Below are 24,704 nucleotides of genomic sequence, written 5' to 3'. Positions count from 1 at the left end.
ACTTAATAATGTCCATTTCTCAAGTCATTTTCCTTTTGTGCTCTTTCTAATAAAGAATATGTTATGGGAAAATATCTGAAAAACAAATGAAGGCAAAAGTTGCAGAAGTTGGGCAAAAGTTGAAAAAGTTATGGGCATTCAGTTATTGAAAATTAAGCATGAATTACTAAGTTGCAGAATTTGGGTAAATGTGATAGCTTCATACATGTTATCTGATCAAGCTTGACTTCCAAAACTTCAGGCAAGTAATTACCTGCCAGATGCTCGACGAAAATCCCAAGAGAAAAGAGAAACAGACGCACATAACCTGTTCGACAAATGCCAGAACGAAAATCAGGACAAAATCAAAGAAGAAAGGGATAGTATGTTGCGCCGTGGATGGTCCCAAGGTTAACACAACAATCAAGCAAAGTATGCACTCTCTACCTAATTGAGTGTGTGTGTGCGCGTGCGCCCGCGTGTATGTATGTGAAGGAAGAAGTGAAAAAGAAAAGATTTTGCATCTTGGGAATAATTTGTTTTGGTAAAAGATACATTTGAAAGATTCCTAGTTTTGATCACTTTTAATTTTATGTACTATTTTATAAGAGAATTTTCTTTGGAGTGTGAAAAACAATGATGTTAGCTGAATTATTAAATACGAGTATTAATTAATCTCAAATTAGAACTTAACGGTCTTAATTTGAGTCTATTAATCACAATTAGTATTAAATTGTGACGCAAAGAGATAATTAAATCAAGCTCATTTAAATAATAACAGCAGATTGGTTTGTTGTTTCAGTATATTTATGTAATTAACTAGCCAGTTATATGTCGGTTCTACGTAGAAATATGTAATTAAAATGAATCGAAACACATCTAGCTTCGCCAAATTAGTATAAATATCGAGATCATACATCATTTAACAAAACATCTTAAAAGAGAATATTTCATCAAATACTTCAATTTGAAATATAGTTGAATATCATGATTCAAATCTTGATTTTTCCTCGTTATTAGTGGACCACTGATGGTAAATGAAACTCAGTCGCACCGAGATCAAATTTGCCTATTCAAAACAAGCTGATTTAAATGGCATGATAGAATTTTGTGACAATAAGCAAACGGTAATCTCTAGTTTTGTTGTTTCAGTCTTGTTTATAGCATTTGCGATACTGATTTCCCTCTAATTTATCATAATTGTTGTGATGCCTTTCAAAATCTTACAACAAAGAGTCAAAATGAATTTCTTGAGGGAGCTAGGGCATTACCTTATTGTCGAGGGGCTTATTCTTTAGTCATTTCTTGCTAGCTTAATTAGTGCTTTAAAATTACTACTATACATGTAACGTCACCATGTATAATATATCTTGAATAAATAATAAATATATTTTTAATATTCAAACATTATCTTTTTGTCATATGAAATTATTAATGTACATATTTGTTGTCATATTAATGTAAATATTTCTTCAGAAAATAAGAAAATTGCGAATAAAAAATTTATTTAACACCTAATTTATGGATAGTTGATAACTACATATATATTATTTAATATAGTATTATATATTTGAGGAACCATAGTTTAAATTAAAAAAAACAAGAAAATCCTGTCTTGGGGATTTATTCGGCTACTGCTGTTGCTACTCGTTCCATTGCTGTTGTCCTTCTTCATCTTAATTGCAGCGCACCGCTGTCCAACGACACCACACCCCATTGTGACTCGCTACCTAGCACTGTTGGAGATTTTTTTTTTCTCCTAACATATATATTCTTTATTGGAAAGAGACATTGCAATATTACAAAAGGAATATATGATTTGTTTTCAATTCATGTATGGCGTGACAGATCATATATATATACCAAACTAAATTTGAACAATCTTCACACCATCAATTATTTCACCTCCTAACTTTGAAAATTGTCACCATCGCTTCCATTTCCATACACTAATTAGATTCTTTTGCAGAGTATCCATATATGATTGATTAAAATTGTACGGTAGTCACGGGTGGTGGAAATTAAATTTCTAGGGGAAAGTATACTAAATATTACTCCCTCAGTCCCACGAATCTTGACACGTTTGGTTTCGGCACGAGAATTAAGGAGTTGTAGATTAGTGTTTTAAGTGTGTAGTTAATAAAGTATAAAAGTGATGAAGTAGCGAGAGAAGGTAATAAAAGTGATGAAGTAGGAGAGAGAAGATAATAATTATTACCTTATTTGAAAATGTGTCAAGATTTATGGGACGGTCCAAAAAGAAAAACGTGTCAAGATTCGTGGGACGGAGGGAGTAGATAGGTAGGTAATTATTGTGTTGCATATGTATCCTTTTTTAGAAGAAAGAAAAAATGTTAGATATCTAATTAATACTCCCTCGGTCCCACTCCAAATGTCCCCTTACTTTTGGGCACGGAGATTAAGAAATAGGTATAAATTAGATAAAGTGGGTATAAAGTAGATAAAGTGGGTTGGTGAAAATTGTTTAAATATTAAGTATAGAGAGAGAGTGTATTGCCAAAAAATGTATGAGACATTTGGAGTGGGACATCCCATTATAGAAAGTGGGACATTTGAAGTGGGACGGATGGAGTATTTAAATATCCTCTTCGACGTAATTATGTCATGAATGTAATACTCCACAATAATTTGGGGGTAAATTGACATTGTTGCATAATCAGAATCAATTAATAGTGCAATTAATTACAAACCGAATCTTCTATAAAAAAATTGATGAAAGTTTTATATGAAGCAGTCCTTATTTAATAGAGTACGTATGAAGCAGCCCATAATAATTCTTTTTTTGTGAAAGTAAAAGCTGTCATTAATTCATTCCCATGAAATAGACATATCACATGCATTATTAATTCTCCTTTGACTAAATTTGGCGAATTGATTTTGACAATTACTACAAAAATCTTACCCATTCTTTATGCATGACTGCAAACACAATTGGGAATTGATTCTGATGCCCATATCATAGTAAATTTTAGTATATTTTCTTACTCCATTATTATCTTTTGTCCTGTTGTATTTATAATTGTCTTTATATGTATATCCTGTAACGTTAATAATCCTTAATAAATTTGATTTTTATTTAATGTTTGGGCATTATTATTTTGTACTTTTATATTAATGTAATTTCAAGAAATAAGGAATAAGGGATTTTGATCATTATAAAAATAAGAAAATCACGATTGAAATATGGGAAACCGTCGTCTAAATATAGAATTTGAAGATGAATAAAATGATTAGGAATCTTTGAAAACATGAATTGGAAACATGAAGTTCGGTACAAGTTATATTCATTTTGATCTATATTTGCAATGTGATCCTCTTTCCAATAAAGAGTATGTTAGGAGAAAAAATTCTCAAAAAAAAAAATGAAAGAAAAAATTCTTCAAAAAAAGCGGTAACGAGATCATATTCTTTCATAACGGTTATTCTTTTTCTTTCACAATACCAAACCTAATATTTTTTCGTATATTCCTGACTCTTTAAAGTCATGCTCAATTTTCAATAATTGAATGCCCATAACTTTTTGCCTACATTTTTTTTTAGAAAATTTCTGCTTAACGAAAGTGACTTGTTTTCAATTCATGGACATTATTAAGTATATCTAAAGTGAATAGCTGAATTTTTATTACTAAATCAAGACAAGTTGAATTTAAGTCTCAATTAATAAATAGTCATATACCATTCCAGAGAATTTTGAGTATTTATGATCATTTGGTACCAGTCAAATTGTTTACTCTATTTATGTTGTTGGCATACTATACGAATTATTTAAGACACATGTAGTGTGTGAATTCTAATAATTCATATTTAAAATATAGTAAGTGGTACCAAACTTTATGAATGCAATTTCAATGTCATGACTCGTAAATTTGAAATTCTCACCATTGCAATCCATGTGCAATGACCAGAGTTCCTAATAAGTGATAGAGTTAATTTCTTAAAATCATAATCCACTAATGCTTTAATTGAATCATATTCGTCATATTAATAAACAATTATTGCCTAATATCAATGTCTGTAAAAATAGAAATCTAAATGCAAGTGTGAAATTCGTCCAAAAAACTTGCATGCTGATCACATCTAAATCTGGGCGTTCCAATTTTTTTCCGAAATTAAACTGCAATTGAAAGAACAAAAATATAAGAAAGCTTTATTATATTCACACATTTACTAAACCCAAATTAAAAATAAAAATAAAATAATAATAAACAGACTATAATATTTAATGTTTGAATTTTTATATTAAATTGTCGTCTGTAATTCTTCCGTCGGGGAATTGCCGGGAAATAAATGCTCCAACGACGTCGGCCGTAGAATGGGTGAAGTATATCTAATATATAAATTTTAATTTTTTGAAGATTAATTTATAATCAAAACGTTGTAGTTTTGATTCGTGAAGTACTGAAGTGCCATCGATTCATGTACCCAAACCCAAACAGGCCGAATTGAAGTTGGTTTATTTTAACGCTAAAAATCCTTATTAAATAAATTAAATTGCCACACAAACCAACAACACTAGTGAAAAAATTTGCATCTAGGGAATCATTAGTTTAATTTATTTAGATGAAATCCTATTTAAATACTATCTTATAAGTGGAAAAAAAGAAAAAAAAAGAATACATCTTGGGAAAAAAATTATTTTGTTTTGATAGATTTGAAAAATCCTAATCAATAGGTTTGATATCACTTTTTGCCACATTATAATCAATCACGAGTGGAGCCATAGTTGCACAAGAAGTGATTGTTGAATTTACTAAACGAGCTAAGCTCAGCTCAGCGCGAGTAAGGATTAAAGGCAAATGTGGCGAAGCCTAATAACCAAAATTAAGGTGGCGCCCATCAAGTGTTTGTTGAAATACCGAACAGGACATTTTAATATCAATTAGACACTTACCGATTTTTTCTTTCCCATCAACAGAACCTCCATTCATCTAAGCCTAACATTTTTTCTTTCCTCTAAAAAAGGATACATATGCATCACAATAATTACCTATCTAACTAATGTTTAATGTACTTTTCAAAGAATCTAATTAGTGTATGGAAATGGAAGCGATGGTGACAATTTTCAAAGTTAGGAGGTGAAATAATTGATGGTGTGAAGATTTTTCAAATGAAGTTCGGTATCTATCTATCACGCCATACATCTTTAATTAACAGATACACTAAATTTCTGCTTATAAATAATGCTGCATCCCTTCACAATTCTTCACACCTCAAACAACTCTCTCTCTCTCACTCTCACTCTCACTCGACTCTCTCTCTGAGCTATTGTGATGGCGACGATGTGGATGATTGTGTGTGCGACAATTTTGGTGATCGTCGGAGGCGCCATGGGGGTGCAGCCGGCATGCGACAAGGTCCGCTTCACCCCACTGCCCGACGCTGTTCAAAAAGGAACAGGTTCAATTCCTTCATATATAATTTTTACTTACTTTAATTTATTTCAACATCTAATTAAACTTAATTATATCTAATATTTTGGTTTCAGTCTGCATTGATGGCTCACCAGACGGATACTATCTGGTGCCGGGCTCAGGAGACGGAGCCCGAAATTGGCTCATATATATCAATGTTTTTCCTCTTAATTTCTTCATTTATTTAATTAATTAATTATATAGCTTTTTGATTATATATGTTTAATTAATTAATTTCGTCTTTGTTTAGGGAGGCGGGTGGTGCGAAAGCATTCCCGCCTGTCGAGGCAATTTTCAAAAATATTACGGGAATAGCAGAATAAGCTGGAGTAACATTCCAAATTCGAATGGCACTATCAGCAAAACCGAAGATTTCACCGGCATTCTAAGCGAAAACGAAGCCATAAATCCGGGTAATTAATTAATTATTTTATCAAAAATGTGTTTTACTGTTTTTTTATTATAATGTTTTTTATGCATTATTGTAGATTTCTACAACTGGAACCGGATTTACGTGACCTACTGTGACCAGGCATCGTTCCTCGGAGACACTGTAGTTGATGATGGTCAAGTAAGTTGTAGTATAAAATTTTAAATTAATTCATTAAATATATTTATTTAACTAATTAATATAAAAATTTTCAGGGACCAATAGTTCAATTCAGAGGGTCGAGGAATTTCGATGCTCTGGTGGAGGAACTTTTGGCTAAGGGAATTGGTGCCGGAGAGAATGTATGGACATTAATGATTTTTTTTTAATTAATTGCAATATCACATCTAAATTAATTACTTAATTTACAAGATATTTATTTATTTGCAGGTTATTCTTTCCGGTAGATCGGCCGGAGGCCTAGCAACTATACTACATTGCGATGGCTTCCGAGCACGTCTCCCTAACGTCGGCAGGGTGAAATGCCTTTCCGATGCCGGATTTTTCATCCGAGCGTCAGAATATATACCATTCCTTGTTAATTATGTTAACTATTTAATTTCTATGTGTTAATACATTTTATTATTATTATTGATTAAACAGTGAAAATGTCGCGAATGCCGACTATAGGGACCAGTTTTTTGCCTCGACCATCCAGCTCCACGTATGTTGATCGCCCTCTTGTAAAACTTTTTGAATACATGTGTTTTTAAATAATGTAAATAATTAATGATATGAAATAATTTGTGTTGCAGAATATATCTAGCTTATTGCCTGAGAAATGCAGAAAAACAAGAGATCCGAGTTTGGTAAGTGATATATGATTATTATATTATATTAAAAATAAATAAAAATTCTCTCTTTTATTCTGATAAATATTTGAATATATATTCATGTTTTTCTAAATTTTGTAGTGTCTATATCCCGAATATCTAGTCGGGGACATTCAAACTCCACTATTTCTACTAAATAGTGCATTTGATTACTTCCAGGTATGTACTTTCTCAGCTTTCTTTCCTTTTTTCATGAAATTTAATAAAAAATAAAAAACAAAATACTCAAACTATTGAAATGGTTAACATATTTTAGCTGACTAATATAACAATGTTTCTGACAACAAATTAAATCCTTGACAAATTTTTATTACAATATATATATAGAGGTTTACTATTTTTCACAAATAGTATTTTTTTTAATATTTAAATGTTGTTTAGGTTGTAAGCAGAGTGGTGCCTCCATCTACTCCTGAGGGGGTAAGATGGCAATCATGTGTGACGAAAAACATTAGTTGTACAACTGCTGATATACAACTATTGAATGGTAATATACATTTATTTTTAGTATTAGAAACTTAAGAATTATTTTTACATGAAATTAATTATTTAGTTTTGAACACAGATTTTGGGGGTGCATTTTTCCAAACTATTAATAATCTCCCCTATAATCCTTCAAGAGGCATGTTTATAGACGCATGCTTCGCACACTCAGTGGCATATCGTGAGCAGTATTGGTCACCAAATTCCACAGTCAAATTGGAAAATTTGGTGAGTTTAATTACTTTTTATGTTATTCTCACTTTTTTTTCATACAAAATTAATATTTACAATATTTTTTCTTATTAAAAATTTTGCAGACCATATTGGAGGCCTTTGGAGATTGGTATTTCGATAGGAATTCGATTACCTTGATCACCCCCTCTGCTTCTCGAGAGTTTTGTACTACTTGATATATATATATATATATATATATATATATATATATATATATATATATATATATTAAGAATTTTAATATGAAATTAATTGCAACTTTTATTAGTGTTTTGGGCATCAAATATTTGGGCCAAATTTTAGTTCTTACATATAATGATAAATGCACATAATATGTGCGTACATAATACCCTTGAAATTTTATTACCTAATATAAATTAGTATCATGACTAAATTATCCTTAATTTATATTGGAAAGCTTCTAAAGATTTTTTTTTCTTTTTTTTAACTTTAATAATTTTGGAAAGTTATTGATTTATTTCCAAAATAAGGCCACTGTTTTTTTTCGAAATGATATGTAACAATATTATTAATTTTTTCTTTATTTTATCTAACGTATTATTCGATCCACTTATTTTGCACTTTAACTAGTACTAATTTTTTTCTTTTTCCTTTTTCTTTTAATATGACCACTTTTTTCGGCAATTGATATGTATTATTATTTTATTTATTTATTTATTTTATTTAACAATTATTTGGTAACTTTATTTTGGACTTTAATAATTAATTTTTTCTTTATCTTTTTTTTTTAATATAGCCACTTTCGTTTGCAAATGACATGTATTAATATTATTTTTTTCTTCATTTATTTAACATATCATTATGTCACTTTATCTTGGACTCTAACTATTATTTTTTCTTTATCTTTTTTTTTAATATGGCCACTTTTTTTTTGGCAATTGGTATGTATTAGTAATATTATTATTTTTTCTTTATTTTATTTAACAGTTATTCGGTCACTTTATTTTGGACTTTAACTATTAATTTTTTTGTCGTCTTTTTTTAACATAGCCACTTTTGTTTGCAAACGATATGTATTAATATTATTTTTTTTCTTCATTTTATTTAACATATCATTAGGTCACTTTATCTTGGACTTTGACTATTAATTTTTTCTTTATTTGTTTTTTGAAATATGGCCACTTTTTTTTAAAAAAAATGGTATGTATCAATATATATTATTAAATTTTTCTTCATTTGATTTAACATACAATTTCATATGGTCACTTTATTTTGTCATCAAAATAGTATTATTTTTATTTTTATTTTAAATATGGCCACTTTTTTTGGAAATGATATGTAATATCTTATAATATAATGTAATATCTAATAATAAAAGATATTTATTAATTGCCTTTTCATGTAATATCTTATAATATAATGCTCTAAAATTTAATTTTAAGAAAATAATTTATCAATGTGCTCCACGTATGATATTATTTTCACAATTATAGTCATTTATATATATATATATATATATATATATATATTCTATTTTGAGATAACTAATTTAATATAATATATTATCATATAGTATAATTTCATTGAATAGCTAGATCAAAATGCTCAATGTATGATATTATTTTCATAATTTTATCAAATTTTGAACAAATTATTTTTATTATTTCGAGTTTACTAGCTATATATTATCAATTATTTTCTTATAGTGTATTTGTATTGAGTTGTCGATCCATGTGATCAATGCATAACGACATTATTCCAAAACAATTATGGTCATTTACTTTTATTTCTAGTTTTTATTTCTATGTCCCTAATTTGCTATGGTTTTTTTGTTAACCTATAGCTCTATGAAATAATCAAATGAATTAGCTACGGTGTGTTATCATGCAAACCATTAAAATAATTTCTTCCTATTTTATATTTTTTTATTTCAAGTTCCCTTTATGAAATAATTGAAGAAAGTAGCTAGCGTCATTTATCATGCGTACCATTATAAAACTCCTTCATATTTTATATATTTTTATTTCATATTCACTAATTTATAATGTCCTATTATATAATTTCATTGAGAAAACGATCGATGTGCTTAATGTGCTTAATGTATGGGAGTATAATATATTTTCTTATAGTATATTTGTATTGAATTGTAGATGCATGTGACAACGAATGACACTATTTCAAAATAATTATAGTCATTCATTTTTATTTTCTAATTTTTTATTTATTTTCCCTAATTTGTTATGATTTTTTCGTTAATATATACCTTTATAAAATAATTAATCAAAGAAAGTAGCTAGAGTGTGTTATCATTTGAACTATTATTACAGTACTTTCATATTTTATATTTTATATTCACTAATTCATTATAATATAATGTCCTATATTATAATTCCATTGAGCAATCGATCGATGTGCTCAAAGTAAGACATTATTTTATAATTTTACTCATTTATTTCTATTATTTCAATTTCACTAATTTATTATAATATATTATTGTATAGTATATTTCTATTGAGTTGTCCATCAATGTGCTCATATTGTCATTCACTTTTATTTTCTAATTTATTTCTACTTCCCTAATTTGCTATGATTTTTTCGTTAAGCTATTCCAAAAATTATATACTTTAAATATGTAGCTAATTATTCATCTTTAAATTAATATTAATACAAAATCTAGTTTTGCAATTTAAAAAAGAAAATAAAGAGTCCTAAAATGGATTAATCGCATTCTTCTTAATGGCATAATAGTTATCGTAATAAAAAATATGCAAATAAAAACAATAAAATTGATATCTTATAAAAATATATAAATATATCATTATTATAGAAAATAAGAAATAAAAAAATAAATAAGAAAATCGAAAACTCCAAATTTATGAGAATGGAGTTTGATAACGATTTGATAAACAAATTATGCTAGTTATAACAGTGATTCTATCTTAGCTATATAATCATGTTGAATGGTGGAGTTTGATAATAGAATAGTTAAACATTAATTGCACCTAAAAAGAGGATAGTTAAACAATTTGTGGGATTGATTGATATAATTGAAGAAAGTAAGGTTTAAATTATTATGGAAAGATTATGGGTAATCTTTTCCTTTATAGTATCATGGATATTTATGTAAAACATAAATTCAAATAAATAAAATTAATTTTTTTAGAGTTTGAAAATATATAAAATGACCAAAAAGTCCAATTATGTGCGCACATATTATGTGTTTTTAGCAGTACTCAATTACTTTAAATTAATGTGTTGGTTCCATTTCTAATTACAACGAATCTACCAATATTTGGTCTACTCAAATAGTTTGATGAGATAATTATTTCGGAAGATAGTAATTGCTCAACTCATATATATATGTTACACCTCTTAATACAGAGTGTATAAATATAAGGTTACCATACCTAACCCTATTAGGGTCTACCACAATATCTAAATTTGGATATAAGCGCAAATTTCATTTTTGTTAATGAAAAACAAATGAATTTGTGACAATACATTTCTTGAAAAAACCTCATTTCTTGGTATCAAAATAGGATATGTGGTAAAAAAATGGAAGATCTATTCTCTTTTTTTCTAAAAAATCATCTTGGAGATTGTGTAATGCTTACTCTGAAACTCTTCGTTTATACCGTAGTGATATTTTTTGTTTCTCTCTTTATCTTTGGATTCCTATCTAATGATCCGGGGCGTAATAACTTGTATTCATGCGTATGTCACAATATTTTTTTGACATACGTCAAAGTGGTTCTTGTAATTACATAAATATAAAAGTTCAAAATAATAATGCCCAAACATTAAAAAAAAACATATTTATTAAGGATTATTATGACGTTACATGAATTGGTGTCATTAATATTTGTGTAATTAAACATAAATTGGTTCTTGGAATTAGGTGTTAAATAAAATTATAATCGTGATTGTCTTATCTTATGAAGAAATATTTACATTAATCGGTTCATCACCTCACTTAGAAAATCCCGCCCCAGCGCCGCCCTACCCCTGCGCCGCCCCGCCCAAGCGCAGCCCTGCCCTGCCCCAGCGCCGCCCTGCCCCAGCGCTGCCCCGCCCCGGCGCAGCCCTGCCCCGCCCCAGCGCCGCGTACACACACCAGAATTTACACAAACAAACACACTTTCTCCGATTCTTTTAATTATAGCAGAATGTATGTATGTAGGGAGAGAGATGGGGGAATTCAGAATTCTCGAAGAGATGTGAGAGCGTGAGAATAAATGAGATGCAGACAATCATGAATAATTATGTAGTTTCATATATTGGGATACCATAAATGAGATGCAGACAATCAATAAATGAGATACCATAAAACAGGGTATCCAAAAATTACCATAAAACAGGGTATGGCAACGCTGGGGTAGCGCGGCACTGGGGCGGGGCAGCGCTGGGGCAGGGCGGCGCTGGGGCGGGGCAGGGCTGCGCCGGGGCGGGGCAGGGCTGCTTCACAGATCGATTTACTCACTTTTCTCTGCCCGGCGGTGAGCTGCGGCCAGGGATTTCAGCACTTCACCACTGGTATAGGCGGGATAGGCGGGGGAAGGGAGAAATCGAAGGTGGAGGGGGTCGCGATGGAGGATTATGCTGTTGCGCTGGGGAGGTTGAAGACGATGGAGGATTATGCTGCTGCGCTGGGGAGGTTGAAGACGATGGTGGAGGTTTTGGCGCGCTGAAGAGAGAAATTTAGAAAGACGGAGGAGATGAACCGTTTTTAATTGAGGTGAGGTGGGATTTTCTATTATTCTTTAACCTATGATGTGTATTTTCTTTTCTTTTTTCTTTTTTTAAATGCTGACGTGTAATAGCTACATGGTACTTGGCCGGAACACGTCATTTACCGGTAGTCGGAAAATTTTTGCGGGCCACAAATAAGAAAAATTTGAAACGATGGGTATTGTTTTGTAAATATGCTTAGGGTGAGATATATTTGAGAAAACGCTCAAACGATGGGCCAAAAAGTGATATTTACCCTTACATTAATATGACAACAAATATCGACATTAACAATACACAAGATAATGTTTGAATATTTAAAATAAGAAAAAAAATATTTATTATTTATTCAAGATTATTGTGACGTTACATGTATCGCAGTAATTTTAAAGCACTAAGCTAGCAAGAAATGTCTAAAGCATAAGCCCCTTGACAATAAGGTAATGCCCTAGCTCCCTCAAGAAATTCTTCTTGACTCTTTGTTGTAAGATTTTGAAAGGCAACACAACAATCATGATAAATTAGAGGGAAATCAGTATCGCAAATGCTATCAGCAAGCCTGTAACAACAAATCTCAGAGATTCCCGTTTGGTTATTGTCACAAAATTTTATTTTGCCATTTAAATCAGCTTGTTTTGAATAGGCCGATTTGATTCGGTGCGACTGAGTTTCATTTACCATCAGTGCTCCACTAATAACGAGGAAAATCAAGATTTGAATCATGATATTCAACTATATTTCAAATTGAAGTATTTGATGAAATATTCTCTTTTAAGATGTTTTGTTAAATGATGTATGATCTCGGTATTTATACTAATTTGGCAAAGCTAGATGTGTTTCAATTCAATTTAATTACATATTTATATGTAGAACCGACATATAGCTGGCTCGTTAATTACATAAATATACTGAAACAACAAACCACTCTTCTGTTATTATTTAAATGAGCTTGATTTAATTATCTCTTTGCGTCACAATTTAATACTAATTGTGATTAATAGACTCAAATTAAGACCGTTAAGTTCTAATTTGAGATTAATTAATACTCGTATTTAATAACTAATTCAGCTAACATCACTATTTTTCACACTCCAGAGAAAATTAATTCTCTTATAAAATGGTACTTAAAATTAATTAAAAGTGATCAAAACTAGGAATCATTCAAATGTATCTAACCAAAACAAATGATTCCCAATTTGGTAGAGAGTGCATACTTTGCTTGATTGTTGCGTTAACCTTGGGATCATCCACGGCGCAACCTACTATCCGTTTCTTCTTTGATTTTGTTCTGATTTTCGTTCTGGCATTTGTCGAATAGGTTATGTGCGTATGTTGTTTCTTTGCTTCTGTAGGTCTGTTTTTCTTTTCTGTTGGGATTTTCGTCGATCATCTGGCAGGTGATTACCAGGCTGAAGTTTTGGACGTCAAGCTTGATCAGCTAACATGCATGAAGCTATCACATTTACCCAACTTCTGCAACTTTGTAATTCATGCTTAATTTTCAATAACTGAATGCCCATAATGTTGAGATTAAAGCTACTTTTTTGAACCAACAACTTTTAGTTAATGCAGCTGTTTCTTTGTCTAGTCTCTTAGTTTTTCCCAACCCTCATTAATCTGTCTTTGCAGTCTAGAATTCTCTTTTAAGTTGTACTCTAGATCCTTCCATTGGTAGTTTAAATACCTCTTTGTATGCTGTCAAGAAGGGTACCAGAAAACAGAGCTCTCCATTTTAGTTTTGAATACTACTCTTCATATTTTTCCTCTTTCCATTATCTTTGAAGCTCTCTTTTTATTCCTTCATTTTGGTTTAGATCTTGGGCTAGTGAATACACTTCACTATATTATATTTCACACATAACTTTTTGCCTTTATTTGTTTTCAGATTTTTTCCCCTAACATATATTCTTTATTATAATAATAAATTAGGTGTTAAATTAAATTCTAATCGTGATTTTCTTATTTTCTGAAGAAATATTTACATTAATATGACAACACAAGATAATGTTTGAATATTTAAAATAGGGGAAAAAATATACTCCATTTATTAGTTATTCAAGATTATTGTGACGTTACATGTATAGGAATAGTACGTACACTAAGCTAATAACAAGTAATGGATAAAGAAGAAGCCCCAAAACATGAAGGTATTTTCCTAGCTTCTTTGAGAAATGCATTTTGACTCTTTGTACTAAGATTTGCAAAGGAATTACAACAACCATATTAAATTAGAGGGAAATCAGTATCGCAACTGCTATTAACAAGCATGAAACAACAAATTCCAGTGAATATTTTGTTATTGTTGCAAAAAACCATTCCGTCATTTATTCCAACAACTTTTGAATCGGCCAATTCGATTTCAGGAGACTGAGATGCATTTACTATCACTCCATGGAATATCATTTAATTCCACAGCTGTTGCTCGTGACCTATCAATTCACAGTTACGTGCGTCAAAGTTTATTATTCGAGTCATGCATGTGACTAAACATCCGTTATATTATAAGTTTCCTCCTTCATTAACAATAATTAAGTACGATCCTTCATTGTTTATTTATGCCTTTCTATCCCCGCTTCTAATTTTCCTCCCTTAGTCATGGTTTCCTGGCTTAGTTATCCTTAATTAAGTCCGGTCGTGACACAGGTGCAATTGTTTATTCAAAATTCTCAAACAATACTAACGCGAATTACCTTGTCGGAATTAAAGACACGATTCTTTCCTGGGGCATATTTCCATTATTGACTCAATTGATTAGAGACTCGTGCTGACAACATAACGTGATATAAACTAGAGAGAAACGAAGGGCCAAGGGCCTCTATTTATACAAGTTGGAAGCTAGGGTTTAGAGAGATTTCTTGATCAATATACATGAGATATATCTAGAAGATATATATTATTTTTATTTCAAGTATTGTCTTGTGTCTTCAGTTGGTTAAAATATTGAATGAATCCCATAACAACAAACTAACGAGGTTTGATCATCTAATCTGATTCTTGTAATAATATTTCATGTGGCCCACAAATTCAATTTCTTTCTTTTCTTGCTTAGTTTGGCCTTGTCTATCTATTACGGTTTGCTTGATGGGGACTATATTTTTTTAATTTTTGAGTTCGAGATTTTTAGATGATAATTTTTCTACTATGTAATTTGGTGATAGGGAGTTTTGAACAAATTATTTATTTCATTAGGGCTATGATTGAATTAGGTTTTTTTTTTTTTTGGCAGGCATAGGTGGACAGGGAGATATGAGGCACGTTTGTGGTATAATAGTTGCAGAAGAGAGGGACAGACTCGGAAAGGAAGGCAAGGTATGAAGGAGAACTGTCTGCCATTATTATTGGAATTATTTTTTCAAATTATTATTATTATTATTATTATTATTATTATTATTATTATTATTATTATTATTATTATTATTATTATTATTATTATTATTATTATAAGGTTTTCTTGAATTTAACTCTTTGTTTCTTTCCTTGTCTGTCTTATTTGGGTTTGAATTAACTTTGAAATGCTACTGCAGTTTACTTGGGTAAGTCTTTGCCTTTGTAATAATTCTCTAATAATTTTGCAGTAAAAACGAAAATGTATAGATTGATTAATGATATTTTTTAAATTATTGCAGGGGGTTATGATAAGGAAGATAAGGCTGCTCGAGCTTATGATTTAGCAGCATTGAAGTATTGGGGAACTACCACAACTAAAAAATTTTCAGTGAGTAATTTTATTATTATATTTTAGGTATATTATAATTAAATTCGGTAATTATATTAAAATTTTCACAAAATTAATGTGTTTTTCGATGTCATGATTTAGATGAGTAACTATGAGAAAGAGATAGAGGAAATGAAGCATATGACAAGGCAGGAATATGTAGTATCATTGAGAAGGTAATCAAACTAAATTTACTGAAATATAATTGTTCAATTTCAAAACAAAATTTTATGTATGTCAACAAATTTACATTAATTTCTCCAGAAAAAGCAGTGGATTCTCTAGAGGAGCATCCATGTATACAGGAGTTACAAGGTAAATTAAATAAAACATACTACTTAATTTGTATAATTTTCAAGATTTTTTATTATCGGGATTGAACTCGAGACCTCTCTCCCGACTCGTAAAATGCTTTGTCCTAACCAATGTATGATGATCTCAGGCACCACCAACATGGGAGATGGCAAGCAAGAATTGGAAGAGTTGCAGGAAACAAAGACCTCTACTTAGGAACTTTCAGTAAGATAGTTAATCCAATTTCTACATAATTCTTTCTAATTTATATATAGCTATAATAAGAAGAGCTTTATTTTCGAAATTCAATTTGCCTATTCCTTGTCATATAGTAGTACTTATTTCAAAGGGCATGCAATAGTGTAATGTAATAGTATATTTTATTTATCTATTACTATTATAAAATGTGTAAACTATTTTTTTGCAGATATATCTATGATATTCTTACTTATTTTAACTTTTATGGATAAGTTAGCAATTTAGTATTTATCGGTTTTATGTATTTAATAAGTATGTGATCCGGTGGGCCGCCGGTAATTCCCGCCGGTATTTGTGCGCTTTTTTGTAGTGTAATAGCTACGGATGGCTCTATCCTGATAAAAGAACAATATTTTGCCCCACTAGAGTTTTGATGGTTTTAAATTATGACCTTAAAAGTAGACTTGTTATGTCTTTGGTGTAAGAAATAAGGCACGCAGACGAGCAAATTGACAAATTCTCAATCACACTTTTTTCCCAAATCTCATCTTTAATTTAATCCTATTTGTATCTCTACACACGACACTACGAGCATCTCTCACGATTGACTCTCATCAGGTACATACAACATCTCGTAGATCTTATCTTTCTTTAATACTTTGATAAAACTTTAATTTATGTGGAAGTTCGCCGAACTGGCCGGAGAAAAATTCAGGAGAGAGTTACAACTCTTATAGATAGGTAAAGTTCATGTTATTGTATGTCTATTTTCGTCGTCAAATACCGTTACATTAGCACGCTCAATTAAACCGATGGTTGGGCCACAATATTAGTTTAGTTTTTTTTTTTTTTGGATTGTTATTCTTTTAGATAATTAAAAATAACATGAGTCAAAATAAGTAAAACTTTTTCCTAAAGGGGATTTTTTCTTTATCATTAAAGATAAGTAAATCGGATTGAAGCGTAAAAAAGTTTCTGATCAAAGATAAGTATCTCTCCATTAGATTGAAGTCTGTTGCACTTTCGCTTGAAAGCCTTGAATAGTTGAATGTAAGTTTCATGAGTATACAAGATATATAGATGCAACAATTCATTATATTTAAATGGTACTATGATGTATACATACGTAAAAGGTGGGGATAAGCCCTAAAAAAAGGTTTTCTAATTTTTGACATCCTTTGGTATCCGATGTTTCTCACAATTCTATGTTTGCTATTTTTTATTTGGATAATAAGTTCGCTATCATATTTTAATCAATATTATGATTCAAACCTCAATATTACAGATTTTTTTATTATTTTTCTTCTCTGTGCAAGTATGAGTACTCAGAATTTTTCGTCCACATCAAACTCACTTCCAGGTAAAATAAAAGATTCAATATAATGCGAATATAACATGATCAATCTCAAACATGTTTAAACTGCATCTTAATTTCATGAGTTCGCTTTTTTTGGCGTAATTTTTTTTTTAATTTTATATGTGATATTATAGCTACAGAGGTATATCGACAAAGAAGACTTTCACAAATGAAAAGGAAACGTTCAAACTTAAAACAAGAGAATTCATGCGATATCAATAGTAAGTAATACAATATTTTGGCTTAATTTTTTTTATTAAATTTAAATTTATTGTTTATGCATTCAGATTCTATACTAAATGATTTACAAAAGGTGTCTGATTGCATTTATTGCGGAGCTACAAAATTTCAATACAAGCCTCCTATTTTTTGTTGCGATAATGGAAAGGTTATATTTCCATTTTCTAAAATTCCTGAAGAATTATATGAATTGTTTACATCTGATCACAAGAAGCTATGGATTTCCGAAGAAGTATCCACTCATACAATTGTATTATTCTCATTTACTTCATTTGTAGTGAAATTTGATAAAGAGCTTGGATCTGCAAGACGAGGAATTTACTCTTTTCGAGCACAAGGAATGGTTTATCACGATCTTTCGAGATTGATACCACAAGATTCAACTCCTGGCTTTTCTCAATTATATTTTTATGAAACAGGAAGCGAGGTAGAGAACAGAATGAACATAATGCAAAATCAAAATATCTCAGAAATAGTAGTGAAGAAGCTCATAAAATTTTTGGAAGTCAATCCATATGCAAATGTTTTTCGAAGATTGAAAGATTAACCTTCAATGGATAATGTTTAACTTCATATTTCAAAAGATGTGAACATAGATCAACGAGTATATAATTCTCCACATGGAGATCAAGTTGCAGCTATATGGGTCGAAGGTAATAATGATAACGTACCATTTGAGCGAGATATTGTGGTTCATGCTCATTCAAGTGAGAGACATAGAATAAAACATTATTATGGATGTTATGATCCATTGCAATATCCACTCCTTTTTCCAAGAGGCGAAACAAGTTGGCATCAAACATCAAAAAGATAATTGCACAACACCTTTCGTTTGTAACAAAAATCTCAATACTACTTCATCTCTATCAGCAAGTATGAGTGCAGATGATTTCATCTCTAGAGAAGAACAAGGTATATATGTTGCTAAGTTTTATATATTATTCTTATGTTGAAGTTATTTTCGATTGCTAGCTTATTATGAAAATTATTATATGGATTTATTATAAAACAAAAAACTTAACATTAATGTTATTATAGATTATAAAACTATTCGACTTGCCAATGAAATTCTAATACATAAACAATTACGATGAAGACAAGGCATTAATTTTAATAAAATTGAAAGAGTCATGTGATGTTGACATCATAAACCACAATACCAATTGCTCTTATTATATGATAGTCCATGACTACTTATTATATTTAATTTTGCAACCACATTGTACATATGGTTTAAGTTTTAAAATCAGCTAATAAAATTCAATCAAAATATATGTTAAGCAATTGATATTAGGTTCAATCACATAAACTATCCTTGAGATCAATACCTAACTAAACTTGTTAATTACAAATACCCTCTTAACATATAGCCACGTATTTTACAATAACACATTGTGGAGGGAGTAGTGATACAGAGTTAATAATCCCAATCGGATATCTGTAGTATATGTTGAAGGGCATATTTCTAATCGCACATAATATAGTTATTTTCAAGTAGAATAGCCCCAGGAGTAATCTTGTAAGCAGCTAAGTGATACAAAAGCACAATTCATCTAACATATCTTTCTCCTATGATATATATAAAATCACCAATTAATGACTCCTACTAACAAAACACTTATGCATAATTTTTCCCCACTTAGCGATTACACTATAGTTGAATGCCACATAAAGAAGGCCAAAACAAGTAAAACCAACTTAATTCCAACACATATAAGTGAGACCATGATATGGATAGACAAAAACCAGCAAGCGCTTCTGATATAATGATTTTAGTCCTAAACCAGGGAAAACATGTAATAAGATCCACACCTTTCACACGACATAGGCAACATTCCCTCTCAATATCAATATCAGGTGTTTCACAGGCTCTACAGACCTATGAAGTAAGGTCACTAACATTTCTTGCTCCATAGCATTCTTGATGAACGACTATTTGACATCTGAAAGTAACAATGAAAAATCAACACCCTATTCATCACCTCAAGGAGTAATTTTGAAGAACAGACACATGTTTAGACAGAAACAAATGAAGCTAAGCTGGACAAATACATAATACAAATAACAATTTTGTTGAAGTCCCAATCTTTGACCCACCGACAAACTCTGTGTCCACTTTGCACAGACAGGTTCATAGTGCTCTATCATGTCAAAAATAGCTAAGTTATAATTTATACTGCAGTGGATAGAGTAGAAGAGATATCTCAGCAGAACATGAACATTAAAGAGAACCTGTATACTTATGCTGTTTACTTGCTAATTTGTAACATAACAATAAAAAATTGTCTTTATTTTTGTGATTTAAAGAAACCCATGTTTAGAGATTAGCGGTAGTTATATTAATTTTATACTAATTTGCATATTACTTGAAGATTTCATTTATTATTATTATTATTATTATTATTATTATTATTATTATTATTATTATTATTATTATTATTATTATTATTATTATTATTATTATTATTATTATTATTGCAGAAATTATGTCGATTGATTCAACACAATCAATAAGAACTTTAGATACAAATCAAAGGTTCTCCTCAATACGATTGAAAGTTTTACAAATTGGACATGAAATAGTTTGTGGAATTAACTTAAGTACAAGGGTTAAGAAATTGATAATGATGGACAACGAGGTATGTGCTATACAAAAATTGCTTACAAATATATTTAAATTGAATGTTAAGTTTACATTTATGAACTTCGCAGGGTGTCCAAATTGGAGCAATAATGTTCAACATAGATATAGATAATTTTGTCTGAAAATATGAGGCGGATAAAACATATTTAATCTCTAACGGAGAGGTTAGACAGGTTGATGGACGATATCCTAGCATACATCCCGAAAAAAAAATTATTCTCAAAAAGTACACTGATGTGACCGAAACATTCAATAGTATTGATATGAAGATACAATACAATTTTGTTGAGTTCAAAGATATAGAATCAAAGTTTGACAAAAAAGAAGAATTTGGTAAGCCTCAAATGATTCCTTTTCTTTATTATCACTAATTACTAATTACAACATATATCTCATGTATATTATTAACATGTGTATATTGAGCAGATGTCTTTGGTACGAGTTGAAAATAGTAAAATGGTACCAACGAAAACCACATCGGATGCACATTCAAAAACAGTGAGAGACATAACTATCCTCAACAAAGAGTAAGTATTTTTTATATGATGTAATTATTTGTTCGTTAAATAATAATATCTTTTATAAAATACAAATAAAAAATATTCATAATTACACTTTTAATTCTTTTTAATGATACAAGAATCAATTTATGGACATCAGTCTTTAGGAAGATATGGCCATAAATGAAGGAGATAAGCTACAAAAAGTTTTAGAGCAAAATCCAATTATTGTTATCACAAATGTCATTGCAAAAAAGTTTTTGCAAAAATCATGCACCGTTAAAATTTTAATTTATATATTACCACCATGAATAACAAAATACATTAATTTATATATTAGCACCATAAATAAAAAAAATACAGTGCATGTCAGGTGCCTTGTAATTGCAAAGTACAGTGAGATCCGTATTACAAACTTCACCGGAATGTCCAGAGATTAAACATATGGAGCAAAGGTATGGGATAATGGAAACTGTTCTTTTAATTATTTATTTATTTCATTAATATAGTAATCCAATCAATCATTTAACTTGTGTTATTCTTATGTTGTAAATGCAGATCATATGAAACTTATGATCCATTAAGGATAACAGCATCAAGAATGATCCAAAAAATTAAATGACAAATGCAAAGAAAGTGACATTGAATGACCTTAACTAAAATCAGCATATATTGTCGAAGGTACTACCTAACAAATTGAATATGCATTCCCTATTCATTATAAGCCTAACGTGAAGCAATAGAAATCGAATAGAATAATATTGTAAATGATTTGCTCCTTTTTTTTTTCTTTTTCCTTTATCTATACTTATATATTATAATTGAGATATTTATTTTTATTACTTATCACAATCTTCTATTTTGATCTTCCAGGAATCTTACTATTGTTTTATGGGAATAGTTCAAGTGGTTGAAAATACAGCATCAGATTAATACCTGAAACCACAATTATACAAGTGGTATAATTCCTGTAAAACGTGCTCAACATCATGCCCAAAGAATGCTGAAACCACAATATGCAAAAAATGCAACGAGGAGGTTGTTGAGACAACACCCAGGTAATGACCAATACAAACACATAAAAAATTAATACAAAAATACATGTCATTAATATTAACATTTTTAACATACAATTCTAGGTTTAGAATAACCTTAAATGTCCTACAAGGAGATTATGATGTAAATATTACAATGTTCGATGAGGTTGCAGCAGTATATGTAGGATGCTCGGTGGATGAGTAGATTTCATCAATCAGTCACGTAAGTTTTTATTTTTTTTCATCAATAGTCATTTGTCAAAATAACAAGTATCAATTTTTAAAGAAATTTACTCATCATGGTAATTTAAATACCTAATTTCACAAGATCAAAACGATTCTACATACTACGGAGGTCTAGCAGCTCAAAATTCAATAAAAATATGGTATGACTACTATAAAGCATGCAAAAGTCGATCATAGGAGAAAGCTAACTCTTATAGCAAGTGCAATCCAAAAGATAGAATATGACCCGATGAAGGCTGTAATGAATTCGATGGTACCATCAATTGAACAATCAAAAGATCAGGAAGAAGGGAAGGGAAGAAATAGTTAAGAAGGAACCCAAGACAAAGCAAAAAAAACGGAAAGAAAAAAATAGGCAAGAAGGCCATGTCAAATAAAGTGGGAGAAAAAAACAACAACTAAAAAGACCAAGCATGCAAGCTGGAGTGGCAGAATTACAAGTACTGCAGCCTCATGAAGTGCAAGGAAGGGGAAAACGAAAAATCACAAGAAAAATTCTTGATGATTATATTGACATTACAAGCGATGACGATGAAGAGAATGATGACTGCATGTTGGAAAAATTTATCTCTGGAAGAAAAAATAAGAGAGAAATTTTCTCCACCCATAAAAGTCAAAGTAGAAAATATTTGATGTGAATATAGATCACATTTAATAGTTTAGACTAATTAGTAGTTGACATATTTGCTTTTACTTTTTAATATTTTATTTACCAGCAATATTTAACTTTTTTAAATCCAATAGGTATTTCAAATTTTATTCACAATCATATTTTCAATGATATTTTGAGTATTGCATTAAATATGATGGTAACTTTTAGCATAACATTATACTATCAAGCATAACACGTGCAACGCACGTTTCCTCTGCTAGTAAATATAAAAATGCAACCCATGTCTATGATTGATACAAAGCATATATAATAGAAAATAATTATTTATGATATATATTAGTTATTTCGGTTTCTAATATATAAAATCACACGACAATAAACGTGGTTTCTTAGATATAAATCCAATTAAAAAAACTGTTAAATAAGATGATAATTATTTGTCTTTAAATAGAGTTGTAATATTTTCAGTCATTATAAGGCCATTAATTAACAGACTTGTTTGCAACCTTCCGAATTAATTACTTACGTTAACTCCAATAAATGTAGACAAGTATATGTAAAATCGAAACTATAAATAGTGTAGTACCACTTGATGATAAAATATACCCTCAAAGTTTTCTCTTTTCTCATAGGAAATCAAATACTAATAGTTACCAGACATGAAATCCTCAAGAATCGGAGTTGTGGGTGCAATTTTGATGGTCCTAATATTTGCTGCTAATTATGCAGTGGCATATGATCTCGCTTATAATAGTTGTATCTTTGGATGTACAGACAATTGTGGAGGCATTGAATGTGGGATAGCCTGTGAAGACTACTGTCATCGGGTCGAGAACGAGAACGCGCCGCCACCTGACATCCCGGCGATCAAAGGCTTACGCCAATTGATTTAATGATTTAAATATTTTTATCAAAAAAATAATAGAATGGACCTTATACACAGGGAAGGGTTCAAATGAGAACTCTTAACTACTGTGATAATAAAACATTATTCCATATATGATGAATGGTTGTAGATGTGATTCCTAAGAAATGTTATCTTTTCTAATATTTTTGTTTTATATTATATTTTCGTCCAATTTGTCATTGCATCACCAATTTCAAAGTGTACCAAACAAAAATAAGGCTATTAATTTTTAGTAATTGGGACCACGCCCAATTAATCTTTCCGTTGGAGTAAATTATGAATTGACTTCAACGTGGATATTTTCTTTTTTCATGTGGTTTTTTGTTTTTAATTTCCATATGGACATTTTTAGTTTAAAGAAGATTTTGTTATATCACTAAAAATCACCTCATTCAATCATTTCATCGAACATTTCCCAGTCATCAGACCAAGAATATTACTCCTCACAGTTTTCAGCAAAGTTTTAGGATAGTTTACAACATATTCGATTTCAACCAGAAAAGCCTCAGTAGAGACGACGACATGGATCTTCATGGCTTCCGCCGATCCACACATTACTCTGTCCTGGCTACGGCAGCGTCGTGCTTGACTCCCGTCGGCGATTGCTTCACCAGCGAATTGAAGATTACTGTTGCAAAATATTCATTCTTTATGATAGGTTTGTATCACTCACAAAAAGTTATGATTTCGGCTGAGTTTGTTAGATTATTGGATTTTCAAATATGGGGAAAAGAACTAGATGAAACAATAATTATGAGATTGAGGTGATGATTTCTGCATCGAAAAATTGCTATTATTATTCATCAACTTATGTCCGAATGTAGTTCGATGAAATGCTTGACAGAGATTATAATTGTATTAAAAAAAAAAACA

The 24,704-nt window shown here is 30.2% G+C and overlaps 2 protein-coding genes and 1 long non-coding RNA gene across 5 annotated transcripts in view; all 3 read left to right on the top strand.

Moving 5' to 3' along the window:
* Positions 1–16,432, top strand: part of LOC131017364 (AP2-like ethylene-responsive transcription factor AIL5) — a 42,992-nt gene extending 26,560 nt beyond the window's left edge. The window contains exons 1-3 of one of the 2 annotated variants that reach the window (XM_057946096.1): positions 15,879–15,971; positions 16,060–16,110; positions 16,238–16,432. In XM_057946096.1, the coding sequence (XP_057802079.1) occupies positions 15,898–15,971; positions 16,060–16,110; positions 16,238–16,343 (231 nt within the window). In that variant the 5' untranslated portion in view covers positions 15,879–15,897 and the 3' untranslated portion in view covers positions 16,344–16,432. Of the gene's footprint in view, positions 1–15,878; positions 15,972–16,059; positions 16,111–16,237 lie in introns of those variants that run through there. The other variant, XR_009099566.1, reaches the window with a different exon arrangement.
* Positions 5,211–7,677, top strand: LOC131017363 (pectin acetylesterase 8-like). Of its 2 annotated transcripts, XM_057946094.1 has the most exons (13): positions 5,211–5,397; positions 5,486–5,568; positions 5,662–5,824; positions 5,900–5,982; positions 6,057–6,143; positions 6,232–6,356; positions 6,445–6,505; positions 6,597–6,650; positions 6,756–6,833; positions 7,056–7,161; positions 7,240–7,385; positions 7,475–7,578; positions 7,621–7,677. In XM_057946094.1, the coding sequence occupies exons 1-12, from the start codon at positions 5,271–5,273 to the stop codon at positions 7,565–7,567; spliced, it is 1,206 nt and encodes a 401-aa protein (XP_057802077.1). In that variant the 5' UTR covers positions 5,211–5,270; the 3' UTR covers positions 7,568–7,578; positions 7,621–7,677. The 2 variants fall into 2 exon arrangements, with proteins under 2 accessions (XP_057802077.1, XP_057802076.1); XM_057946093.1 differs by having other exon boundaries at positions 7,475–7,677.
* A 4,494-nt stretch (positions 16,433–20,926) lies between the features above and the next one.
* On the top strand, positions 20,927–21,710 carry LOC131017362 (uncharacterized). The gene is made up of 3 exons (XR_009099564.1): positions 20,927–21,055; positions 21,392–21,483; positions 21,587–21,710. It is a non-coding gene; the product is annotated as an uncharacterized LOC131017362 (long non-coding RNA).
* The last annotated feature ends 2,994 nt before the right edge of the window (positions 21,711–24,704 follow it).

Source organism: Salvia miltiorrhiza, chromosome 3 (genome assembly GCF_028751815.1).
Source record: "Salvia miltiorrhiza cultivar Shanhuang (shh) chromosome 3, IMPLAD_Smil_shh, whole genome shotgun sequence".
NCBI lineage: Eukaryota > Viridiplantae > Streptophyta > Magnoliopsida > Lamiales > Lamiaceae > Salvia > Salvia miltiorrhiza.
Note: the sequence above shows the minus strand (reverse complement) of the source record. Positions and strands in the feature narration are given on the sequence as shown.

What these genes read in the sequence shown, in the direction of transcription:
- LOC131017363 (XM_057946094.1), top strand. Translation starts at nt 5,271, where the DNA reads ATGGCGACGATGTGGATGATTGTGTGTGCGACAATTTTGGTGATCGTC. An exon ending in CTGTAGTTGATGATGGTCAA is followed by an intron (nt 5,983 to 6,056) that starts GTAAGTTGTAGT and finishes AAAAATTTTCAG; the next exon opens with GGACCAATAGTTCAATTCAG. An exon ending in AAACAAGAGATCCGAGTTTG is followed by an intron (nt 6,651 to 6,755) that starts GTAAGTGATATA and finishes TAAATTTTGTAG; the next exon opens with TGTCTATATCCCGAATATCT.